This window comes from Solanum stenotomum, unplaced genomic scaffold (assembly GCF_019186545.1).
Source record: "Solanum stenotomum isolate F172 unplaced genomic scaffold, ASM1918654v1 scaffold11821, whole genome shotgun sequence".
NCBI lineage: Eukaryota > Viridiplantae > Streptophyta > Magnoliopsida > Solanales > Solanaceae > Solanum > Solanum stenotomum.
In genome coordinates, this window is record NW_026021749.1 from 230 (window position 1) to 13,029 (window position 12,800).

The window sequence follows — 12,800 nt, forward strand, 5'->3', positions numbered from 1 at the left end:
GATTCTTACAAAAAAGGGTGACGTTGGCGTCAGCATGATGTCAACAAATGAATAAAAATAGATATATATCATTTTAAAATAAAAAAAGGGGTATGAAAGTAATGAGACATTAAAGGGTAAATATTTTAAGGGAGGTTTCACAGACCGTTCACTACTAAAAAAACAGTGAATACCGACCTAAAAATTTCCGACCTCAAATGGAGGTCGGTAATTTCCAACTTCCGGAGGTCGGTATTTACAAGTAGTCGGTTTTTATTTAAAATAAAGAGGGAAAACAAAATTCCAACCTTCGGAGGTCGGAATTTTTCCCGGAAAAAATGAATTACAATAAAAATACCGACCTCATGAGGTCGGTATATTTTATATTTAATTGAGAAAATAATACCGACATCAAGAGGTCGGTTTTTATTGTAATTCATTAAAAATTCCGACCTCAGGAGGTCGGAATTTTTTCTCAATTAAATATTTTATAATTCCGACTTCCGAATGTCGGTAGTATGTAATTAAAATACCGACCTCATGAGGTCGGTATTTTTATTTCATCTAATTACTATTAATTAAAGCGACATCCGGAGGTCGGTATTTTTATTTCATCTAATTACTNTTGCAGAAGATGCATAAAAGGGAGCTATGTGATATCACAAGGTAACTAGCAAGATGCACAATTAATAATATCACAACACTGTTTTATTTTAAAAAAAATTATTTTTATTGATTTTGAGATTTAACTTTACATTTTAGGTGGTGGAAAGAATTGAACTTGGCAAATGAACTACCTTTTGCAAGAGACAGTGGTTGAGTTGTACTTTTGGTCTTTGGGTGTGTACTTTGAGCCCCAATATAATGTTGCCAGGAAAATACTAACCAAAGTGTTATGTTTCGCTTCAATTACTGATGACATCTATGATACATATGGAACACTCCATGAACTTACTCTCCTTACAAACGCAATAGAAAGGTATGCTTTTTTTTTGGTAACATCAATTATACTATATCTTCATTTCAGTTTATTTTCCTAGCATTTATTTTTAGTCCATCCAAAGGTAACAAATGAAAACTCACAATTTGTAAAAACTATCACAATTTTTCACTACTCAATCTTACCAAATAAGCATTAATTAAATCATAGTTCATATTTCATAATTAAAAAGTAACAAAATATCTAAGGCGCCACATTAATAAATAAAGTATCTCCATATTTTTCCTATGAATAAATGTTTGTAGTTACATGTTATTACAAATTTTTTTAATACACATAATTTTACAAATATTAATCAGTCAATAATAATAATACCTAAATATTCTTAAATATAATCATCCCACGTGGTACAGATAACTCTTCATGTCGAATATGAATTGATTTTTATATTTTGCGAACTTTAAAATGATGGAATATCTTTAAGTTTTACATTTTAAAAGGAAATGAAAGGGTCAAAATACTCTTAAACTTTGTAAAACTGAACAAAAGTGTCATCAGTACTTAATAGTTTGGTTAAAAAAAGTCTACATTATTAATAATTTGACCTAAAAATGTATATATTGTTACTCAATTGGATCAAAATATCTTTTCTAATAAACATATTATTTCTTTTCCTTTTAAAACCATTCTTTTCCAAATAAGAATATTATTTTTTAAGAACATCACCTATATTGTACGTTTACAATAGGTGGAACATCGACGCTGCAGAAAATCTAGCGTCCTATATGAAACTCTTTTACACTGCTCTCCTACATTTTTACAATGAAGTGGAGAAAGAATTGGCAAAGGAGAACAAGTCCTTTCGAGTCAACTTTGCTATTAGTGAGGTAATTATGTGATACATATTAATTATTACTCCTAATGATCCAGCTTCCTATTGTTTCACAAAGAATGATTTATTTCCATTTTTATCAACATTTTGATTTCACTTTTTCATATGACATGTTTAATTTAGGATCATAAGATTAAAAAGTCTTACTCCCTTCATCCAGGGGGGAGCTAAGTGGATTTCGTGGGTTCAGACGAACCCAGTAGCTTTTTTATAGACTTGTATTTGTATTAAAAAATTTAAATAAATAAAAATGTACATTAACTTGTAAACCCCTGACAAAACTAATTAATGGCTTAGTGGGAAGGATGGGGTTATGGAAATGCTTTACATGCTAAAATTGTGCTTTTTAAAAAAAGTTCCTAAAATTTAGAACCCCAAACTCTTATTCCTGACTCCGCCTATGCGGCTCCGTCCCATTTTATGTGGCATTATTTATCTTGACATGTTAAAGAAAAAAACTTTTAAAACTTGTGGTCTAAAACAATCTTTAGATATTTGTTTGATTAAGAATCATTTCATTAAGGGTAAAATGAGAATTTTAAAGTTAATTTTTTTTTAATTATAGTAATTTGACTTTTTTTAGGATGAACTAAAAAGTAAAGAATATCATATAAAATGAAAAGGAGAGAGTATTTATTTTCTTAAACTCTGCAAAAAATTAAATTAGGTCATTCATTTTTAAAGAAATGAGGTAATTAATTTCAGATGAAAAAGTTGGTGAGAGCTTATTTTCAAGAGGCGAAATGGTATCATGGGAACACAATCCCCAGAATGGAAGAGGAGTATATGAAGAATGGAATTAAAAGTAGCACTATCCCAAATCTTTCTACTGCTTCTTGGTTAGGCATGGGTGATGAAGCAACCAAAGAGGCATTCAAATGGATTACAACTGAACCTCCAATTCTCATCGCTTCCTCTATTATTGCAAGATTGTTGAATGATATTGTATCACATGAGGTATATAAATTCTCACATCTTCATGTGTATTCAATGTATACTTTATGTATAGCTAAGCTATATTTAGTTTTTTTTTAAGTGTATCATAATGTAAAGTCAACGTATAACTCATGTATAGATACACTATATTGTATAGCCAGTATATATTTTCTAGGAAAAAATTACTTGGATGAGTTACCTTTTAATAAATAATTACTGATTTTAACAGTGTTTTTTTTATTTATTATCATTTATAGCAATACATAGTAATACTATGATAAATCTGACATATGTATTAAAAGTGAATTATGTATGCAATATATATGTATTATAACTGTTTTAAAATATATTATGCTTGTTTGGTAAAAAATTGACACATTGTATTAAAATGTGTGATAAAATGTATTATCCATCAATAAAACTTGTATTATATGTGTTTTATAAATTGTTCTCTATAAGATATATTAAAATTGTATTATAAATGCATTAAAAGTGATCAAGTAAAAAAATGTTATTGCTATAAATGGTAAATATTTTCTTAATATAGTATATTTATGTAAGTTTTCCTATTTTCTATGACTTTTGGCAAGCTATAGTGTATAGTCCGTATATACTTCCTATAGTTTTTTGCTATTATTTTTATGTAAATAAAACATGGCTATATTTGTTATAAATTAATTGCTTTATTTTTTATATTTGAAATTATCTCTTATTATTATTATTATTATTATTATTATTATTCATTAGTTATTGCTTTTATAGTATTGGTTATCCTTACTATTTTAGTTATTAATGTTATTCTTTTCTTGAGCGGATGTTCTATAGAAAATCACATGTCTATTCCTTCAAAGGTAAGGGCAAGGGTAAGATATGTGTACAATTCATTTTTTTAGGCTTTATTTATGAGAACACACTAGAAATATTATTGTTATTTTTTATCTTTTTATTTCTCTTGCAATCTCGACTCTCGTGTACTTGTTTGTCTAATGGTTGTTGCTCATGTGATCGATACGCAGAGAGAAATGGAAAGAGGAGATGTAGCTTCTGGTATTGAATGTTACATGAATGAATATGATGCCACAAAGGAAGAAGCTTACATGGGGATAAGGAAAATAATAGAGAAAAAATGGAAGGATTTGAATCAACAATGGCTAAAACCAATAACAGTACCAAGAGTTTTGCTCATGCCAGTGCTTAACCTTATTAGGACGTCAGAATTCTTTTATAAAGATGAAGATGCTTATACTTCTTCCAAAAATAACTTAAAAGACGTCATTTCTATGGTGCTTGTTGATCCCATTAAACTATGAAAGCAAATTAAAGGACAAAATAAAGAAAATGGAATAAAGAAATTGTAATCCTCTAGAATGCTTATATTTCTTTCGCACTTAATTGTGGATGTTTATTTGTTACTCCAATAAGCAGGTTTGTAAATATTTGTGCACCTTTTAAGATCTTGCATTAAGTCGAGGTATATGAATATATGATATTAAGATCTTGGTTGATGCATGAATTTAAATATAACTATTACTTAATATTTAATTAATTAAATAGCTATTAATATTTAATTATTTTTGGGGTAAGATAAGGACAAAATGGTAATCCAACTTTAAGGTTAAGAGCTTTCCACTTATAATAATATATGATATGATATGATGAACAGAAGCTCTCAATTTATAGGAATGAAAAATGTAAAAAACAAATCTTGTATTAAATTATCGGTTGCCAATTTTCTAACATAGCAGATTTCTTTTGAAAAATATTTGCGCACCTTTTAAAATTCTCAAAAGATGGTTTATTTTCTTTCTCATTAATTAATGGGTATGGACCCACAATCACCACTACCAATTTAAATCTTTATAAATAGACATGTGTCTGTGTGAAGTAGTAAATTGAACAAAATTTATTTATGTAATTCACTTCTCTTACTTTCTACTACTGTTATCAAACCTTAATTAAGCATATTATCACGTCTTTAGTTTTCTCTTCTCCTTGTCTGAGGCCTCTTGTGGAGGTTTGTGAGGTACCTGTTTGTCATTTCAGCGGTCATTCTTTCTTCTTAATTATGATCTTGTTCTATTCTAGAAATAATGTCATTTGAGACTTATATTTTTTTTTCGATTTTGTTATAACACATTAGAGGCTTGTGCACATGACAACCAAGTTTTGGGGTATTTTTAACTTGATTATAAATTTCTGCATTTTTTTTGTAAAGACGGAGTTTTAGGCTGACTTGTCTTGGTGGGATAAGACGAGTGTCATCACGTCCATTTTTGGGTCGTGACAATATGATTGCATTAAGATCTTGGTTGATGCATGAATTTAAATATAACTATTACTTAATATTTAATTAATTAAATAGATATTAATATTTAATTATTTTAGGGGTATGATAAGCGCAAAATGGTAATCCAATTTTGATGTTAAGAGCTTCCCACTTGTAATAATACTAGTAAAATTACCCGCGCTTCGCGCGAGAATTTAATATCATGAAATTTATAAAATAATACTTAAACAATGGTGTTAGTGATCCACTCAACAGGAGCAAAGTACACAAATATTTAATTGTGAAGAAGAAGAAGAGGTTCAGAATTTTCGTTGTTATAAAATGAGAGGAAATCCCTCTATTTATAGACGATAAATGGTAGTGTGAACAAATATTTATTGTGCCTTATCAAAACCGTTTCAACTATTTGGAAAAGTTGCAACCCTTTGGAAAGGTCGCAACCCTTCGGAAAGGTCACAACCTTTCATAAAAGTCACAATTTTTCATAAAAGTCACAACTCTTCATTAAAGTCGCAATTTTCCATAAAAGTCACAACTTTTCATAAAAGTCACAAGTTTTCATTAAAGCCGCAACTCTTCATTAAAGTCGCAACTTTTCATAAAAGTTGCAATTTTTCATAAATTTCACAACTTTTAATGAAAGGGGAAGGCTAGTTTTGTAAATAAATAAATTAAAAGGGAATTCTAGTTTGTGGTGGCGCCATGTAGGTGGGGCCTAAAGTTCTCTTATATATATATATATATATATATATGATATATGATATATGATATGATATGATATGATGGACAAAAGCTCTCAATTTATAGGAATGAAAAATGTCAAAAACAAATCTTATATTAAATTATCTGTTGCCAATTTTCAACATAGCAGATTTCTTTTGAAAAATATTTGCGCACCTTTTAAAATTAATGAACTTATTCGCGCTTCGCGCGGTTATAAAAAATGATAAGATGTCATTATATATTTATCCAGATATTTAATTGTTTTCATAGAGAAAAATATTTTAGTAGTAGTTAGATGGCTTCTAACAAAGTCATAAGTTACTCTTTTGAACCATTAAAATATAATTAAATTTATAACAATAGTTTTTTTTTTGTATAAATAAAAAATAAAGAGAAATCATAAAGAGAACTATTAAAAAAGAGAATGCAACATTATTTTTACCCTGCTTACAATCCTAATCATTAAAAAATAAAAATAAAAAATACGAAATCAATACACAATCTTCCGAACTTCTGTTGACATCCACTTCCACAAGTTGATCACTATTTAATAGTTTTATTCTTCGAGTCAAATTAAATGATGAATAAAATAAGTATCGAAAACATAACAATTTAAAAGACTAATGTGATCATTTGTTCAAAGTCTTACAATGCTTTTATTTATAGGACTATAATATGAATAACAAATAATGCCAAGAATATGACTATTAATTATTTTGAGATTATGATAGTAAAATTACGAGAGTAATGAAAATAATGAACATTAAGTTTTTGTAATAAAGAATATAAATGAATAGTTAATTGACATATTTATTATTCTACAATAAAAAATAGAGAAATTGTAAAAGTAAAAAAGAAGAAAATAAACAGAATTCTTATCCAAATTATAATAAAGATGAAAAACTTAAGAAACTCAACATATTATTATGTAGGTTTTAGTGTTATTTAAAACTTGTAATGAAGTATTTTTTTAATTGAAAATTCATGAAAAAAAATATGTATTTAGACATTTGTGAGGACCTAACAAAAAAAAGAAGAGAAGAGATAATTATGTCCAACAAAGTCACAAGTTACTATTTTGAACCAAATGAAATCATAAATTTACGACAATCAAAACTTTATATAAAATACAAAATAAAGAGAAATCATGAGAGAACTATAATAAATAAATAATACAACATCATTCTTACTATCTTAATTATTAAAACATTAAAAAAATTATCAACATAATAAACACTAAAAACATGACACTTAAGTGGAGTAGTAAGTGAAACATTCATTTTTGTACAATAATAATTTTTAAAAAAATTGTCAACCAAAGATATAAAAGATGAAGAATAGAAAATTGAAAATAAAATAATCATCATACATTTCTCAAAATAGCTTTTTATAAGTGTGATTTTAAGGAGTTCTAAATTTATAAATTAAAATAATTTGAAGGTTATGAATATGAAAGGTTATGAGTTATAAACATTAGTAAATTATTAAAATTTGAATATATGTAATTGAAGAGGTGTGAATCAAAGAGATGATTTTATAAAATAAAACAATTGAAAAAAATTAGAGAAAATGTCAAAAAACCACAAAAAGTTAAATCGGATCATTGGTCATTGAAAGGTGCCACATCACTCTAGCTTTATATATAGAGAGATATTCTTTGTACAGTCTCACATTTTAATTTTGGATAGTGTATGTTATAATAATTCAAAATAAATGTGTAATAAATATGTAATAAAAAGGGCAATGAAAGATTAATATGCCTAATTACTATAAATATAAATTATTTAAGCAATTTTTTAAGTAGGATAAAAGAAATCAGAAAGAAAAAGCAGAAAAGGCAGAAAAGGCAGAATTAAGTAATGAAAGTTTTATGGGTAATTTGTATCCATAATTTAATGGACAAGTAAATATTTAGAATTTAATGTGCAAATAAATGCACAAAATGAAAGAACAACTATACCGTAACTTCTTGCTAGCGTATATGGCTTTTGTTAGCAATAATTAAGCAATTAGAATTATCTATGGCTTGAAACAATAAATAATAAATAAAGAAAAAAAAGTAGAAAAAAATAAAAAGAAAGAGTAAAGGTGCAATTAAAAATATCAAATATAGAATAATTTATTTAACTATGTTTAAATAATTTATAAAAATATATTTATTTTAATTTTTTTCCTTATGTAGTTTTAGTATTTCACCTTTATATTATGAGATTATATTTTTAATTCTCGTTTAATAAATTCATTACATTGTTTTCTTATATATAAGTGTGTATATATTTTGTAATTTTGATTATTCATTTTAATACTTTTATTCCCTACTCTCAATTAAAAAAAAATAAACTAAGAGGAATAAGTAAGGAGAAAAATAAAATAAAAAATAACGTGCCTTAAGGATCTAAATTTATTTTCTTTCCTTTTTATGTTTTATTATTTATTTACAATTATTAGATTTTTCTTTTCATTTCATTTTTTCTTCCCTTCCTGCCTTTTTCTTTTTATTTCTTTCCATTTGGTTCAATATCTATTTATTTACAACTAGTAAACATTGTCGCGCTTCGCGCGGTGCTAAATAATATTAGATTCATGATTTTTTAAAATAGTATTTTAATTTCGATATTCAAATTCAAATAAACTAAATTCTAAATTCTTACTCACTTTAATTATATTTTAAAGTTCATCCTGACATATTAGCTTCATCGAAAAAGAAAACAATTCCTTAAATTAGCACAATTTAAATCTCCCATTTCTATTCTTTTATATTGAAGTAGTAATAATTGAATGTTAATATGCTTTTATCCATTTAAATGCGTTCTTTTCTAGAGTTATGATATAGTAATAAGTATAAAAATCACTTAGTTATCAGGTCATATACACTTTAAGTGATAAATAAAATAAATGCTTATAACATGTCATTTTCTGATGTAAATGCAATTGTTAATGATCTTGTTGAAGAAAAAAAATACTAAAATTAAATAAAAAATAGATAATTAATAGCCTCAAAACCTCTGTCGTAGAGAAACAGTCTTAAATAAAAGAAAAATATTAAGATCCTATATATAAGAATTTTTGTACAATATTTTTCTATCATATAACTGCAATTAATCAACAACATAAGCATGTGTATAGAAAACAAAGTCAATATTAGTGATAAACAATTATAAATGTGAAAAAACTACATAGTAATTCTCCTCTTTCCAAATTTCTTCTAAATGACTCTCAGGAGCATTATTAAATTTCAAATGATTTTAAATTTTATCACCATATTGACACATTTTAAGAAACCAGACCATTGAACAAAAGAAAAATACTAATATGAAGAAGAAAAGTACTCTCTCTCTATATATATATAGTTACCTCCTCCTAATTCCATCACCTATGAATGTATAGTAGCGTGAACTACTCTTCCCAATTTGAAAATCAAATGATAATATTTGATTAATTAATTTAGTTACTTTTGCATGCCTAATTTATCATATTATGAATCATTATAATATTTAAATATTTTTGTAAAAGAATGAAAGTAGTAAAATTAAAGCATATTCAAGAATCATAATGATATAAAATTAATTCAAAATTAATAAGGATAAATTTTAATTTAATAACAACTAGTTGTAGAAGAAACCGTTAAGACTTCTTCAATTTTTTTGAAAATATGCCTCTTGAGTTTTTCTTGTTATATGGTTAATTTGTAAGGTCGTAAGCACCTAAAATAGGATAAAATAAATAAATAAGATAAAAGATAAATAAAAAAACTAAACTGAAAAAAGCACAAGTCATTATGGGTATAAACTTTAGTTTTATTTAAAACTTGTAAGAAATAATTTGTAACATAAATTTTAAAACTTTTTATGTTAAAGATTAAAAAAATTCTAGATATATAAATAAGAAAAGGGAAAGAATTGAAAAAATAGATGAATATGAAATTATGAATCATGACCCAAGTGATGTCTCACTTATTTAATTTTACCGTTTATATGTAAAGATTTTTATGGATACAAAGAAGCTACTAAATTATCAATAATAAAAATGAGCTATTAGACTATGAATCTTATAACTTATGTCTTATTATTTCACATTATTAGGGAAGTTCAATAGCACATATTTTGACAAATCTCACAATATGATCTAAATTAGATAAGGTAAAATGTTTGAATGTAGGTTAACTTTTTAAAAAATCAAGAATAATTTCAATTAGCTTATCAATTGAGAAATTGAAGTCTAAATAAAGAATGATATTAAAAGAGAAGTAAGCATTAGTTGTAAACAAACAAATTATCAAGAAAAATTGTGCATGACCATTATCATTAACTAAAGCAACTAAAATGTCAATAGGAAAAATGGGTTATTACTCTATCAATAATCATCAATTTTTTGTACTTACACATAAAATCCACATTAATATAAGAAGTAAAATAATGAATAGTGTGATAATCCATAACATAATATAATATAAATTAGAAAAGATGATATTCTACACATTAATGTGAATTAAATAAAACAACAACAACATTGGAATAGAAATAAATACAAGAATGAAGCAATATAATAAGATAGCATGATAAAATGACAAAACACAATTATACAAACATAATATTTTGTTCCAAATAAATTCAAGAATCTATAAAATAGCAAACCAATTGAAAAATAGTCAACTAAATGATAATGATGAAATTGTGATACAAAAATGGAAAATAATTGAAAAGAACAGTCATCTAAAATGATAATGATGAAAGTATAATACAAAATATCATTATTAAAATCTTATATAATATTAATAATTGTAATAAAAAAAATAAAATAGAATGGTACCTGAAAATTGCCTAAGCAGTCCCATCACAAGGGAAGCAATTGGTGAACAAAAAAATATTTCTCCATGACATAAATAGTTGGAAATATATAGTAACTATGAAAGGAGATAATGCTTCAACTCCACAATTGATTTTGAGACAAAAAAAACATTTAATGTCATAAAAGAGCATAAATAATAATTAAAAGAGAAGATCAAAGTTGAAGAATTGGTCATGATCTTAGACGTGGGGGAGAGAGATGGTTGATTGTTTTTACCAATAAATTTAATAAATTAATTACGTACAAGTGATTATGGATAAAGAATAAAAGATTAATTAAAATATTTAGACATTAAAAATTCCAAAAAAGAAAAAAAAATTATAAATATGAATGGAGGCCATAGAGATGTGTCACATCACCTTCTTTATGTTCCTCCTTTATATATATATAGATTATTAGATTTTTCTTTTCATTTCCTTTTTCTTCCCTTCCTGCCTTTTTCTTTTTGTTTCTTTCCATTTGGTTCAATATCTTTTTCCTTTTATTTTGCAATTTATTATCTCTGCTTTCTCCTCATTCTTCTCCATTTATCACGCCAAATTTATTTTATATTTTAAAAAGATAGTCATAAATTTATAATTTTTGAATGATCTTTCATATCATTTTAATGTTTTATATAGTCCTCATTTTTTAAAATCAAAACAGTAGAAAGAAAGAAATGACACTTTATAGGGGCTGCCCATTCTCCTGATTTTGCTATTGATTGTCGATTTTAGGTATGTTGAGCTTTTAATTTCTGTTGATATAAAATAATCAAATTCATACAAATATATTCTAATGAATTTATTTATACAAACAAATCAAAATTTCAATTTAAATGATGCAGTTAAATTTTTCTGGCATGATTCTTTATTTATATAACTTTTTGTTTTCTTACAACAATAAATATATTCGTTCAAATATGAATGTTGATCATATGGAGATTGTTATATTATCTTGTATATGCCCAACTTTATGTATATATAAATATAGTTTACAAAAAAAATACAATTGGAAGGTAAGAATATTTCTCATGTGTCTCAAATGTGATTATTTATTATTATACTAAAAATAAGTAATTGCCATTGACATGTCAAAATATGAAGAACTCTGTTTTCTTCACATGATGCAAACATATTATTGATAAAAATGACAATAAAAAATATCGCCAGAAAACATACCTTTTAAAGTGTATTGTCATTAAAATACACATGACCTTCAAAAAACATGAGGAAAATTCAAAAGAAAGAAATAACAATTCAATGAAATTTATAGTATTAGTAGAAGAACTTAACCCATCACCTTGGACTGCTTCAGATTCCATCTCCCAACTTTCAGTATACAAAAATGTTTTTCTCATATTTCTTTTTCCAACTTCGTTCTCTTCTCATTTGAGTAAACTTCTTTTTCCTACCAAATGAAATTTGCACTATCAAAATAAAGATGGAGATTCCTTTTACCAAATTTAAACCGTCAGCTAATTAAATATTCCTTTTACCAAATCTAAATCGTTAGCTAATTAAATAATAGTAATTAATTATGAAAAACAAAAGACATGTAACTGATGATTTGAATTAAATGACTTTATTCTGATCAAGTAAGGTAGAATATAGTTAATTTTTTAATTTTAATTTAATTAGAAAATGTGAAAAATAATACTCCGTCCCTATTTAGTTGTCCACTTTAGAAATGACACACATATTAAGGTAACAATGATTAGCATAGTGAAGTTACAATTTTGCCCTTATTAATTATGATTCCAAAATAAATTTATTCAATATAACTAATCAATGTTGGGGGAAGTTTAAATGAGGGTATAATAGGAATTTTTTTTTTGTCCTTTCTTGATTTGTCAAAATGGACAAGTAAATAGGGACATCTAAAAGAGGAAATATGGACAAGTAAATAGGGACGGAGGGAGTACTCGTTAGAGAGGTGTCAATCACCTTTTCTATATCCAATTTTATATATATATAGATTCTCAAACGATGGTGCATTTTCTTTCTCATTAATGGGTATGGACCCCACAATCACCACTATCAATTTAAATCTTTATAAATAGACATTCTGTGTGAAGTAGTAAATTGAACAAAAATATTTATTTATGTAATTCACTTCTCTTACTTTCTACTACTGTTATCGAACCTTAATTAAGCATATTATCACGTCTTTAGTTTCTCTCTATTCCAAACTCTATAAAAACTAAGTTGAAAAAA

The 12,800-nt window shown here is 25.8% G+C and overlaps 1 protein-coding gene across 1 annotated transcript; it reads left to right on the top strand.

Annotated features, from left to right (window-relative positions):
- The first annotated feature begins 604 nt into the window (after positions 1–604).
- LOC125849957 (sesquiterpene synthase 15-like) lies at positions 605–4,064 on the top strand. Its single transcript, XM_049529900.1, has 5 exons — positions 605–645; positions 742–958; positions 1,668–1,806; positions 2,517–2,768; positions 3,764–4,064. Exons 2-5 carry the CDS (start codon positions 768–770, stop codon positions 4,055–4,057), a joined length of 876 nt encoding a protein of 291 aa, XP_049385857.1. The 5' UTR covers positions 605–645; positions 742–767; the 3' UTR covers positions 4,058–4,064.
- Positions 4,065–12,800: the final 8,736 nt, after the last annotated feature.

Bases quoted from the DNA above. Each gene is read 5' to 3' on its own strand.
- LOC125849957 (XM_049529900.1), top strand. From the start codon at position 768: ATGAACTACCTTTTGCAAGAGACAGTGGTTGAGTTGTACTTTTGGTCT. The intron at 959-1,667 runs GTATGCTTTTTT...CGTTTACAATAG, and splicing joins CTTACAAACGCAATAGAAAG to GTGGAACATCGACGCTGCAG. The intron at 1,807-2,516 runs GTAATTATGTGA...AATTAATTTCAG, and splicing joins TCAACTTTGCTATTAGTGAG to ATGAAAAAGTTGGTGAGAGC.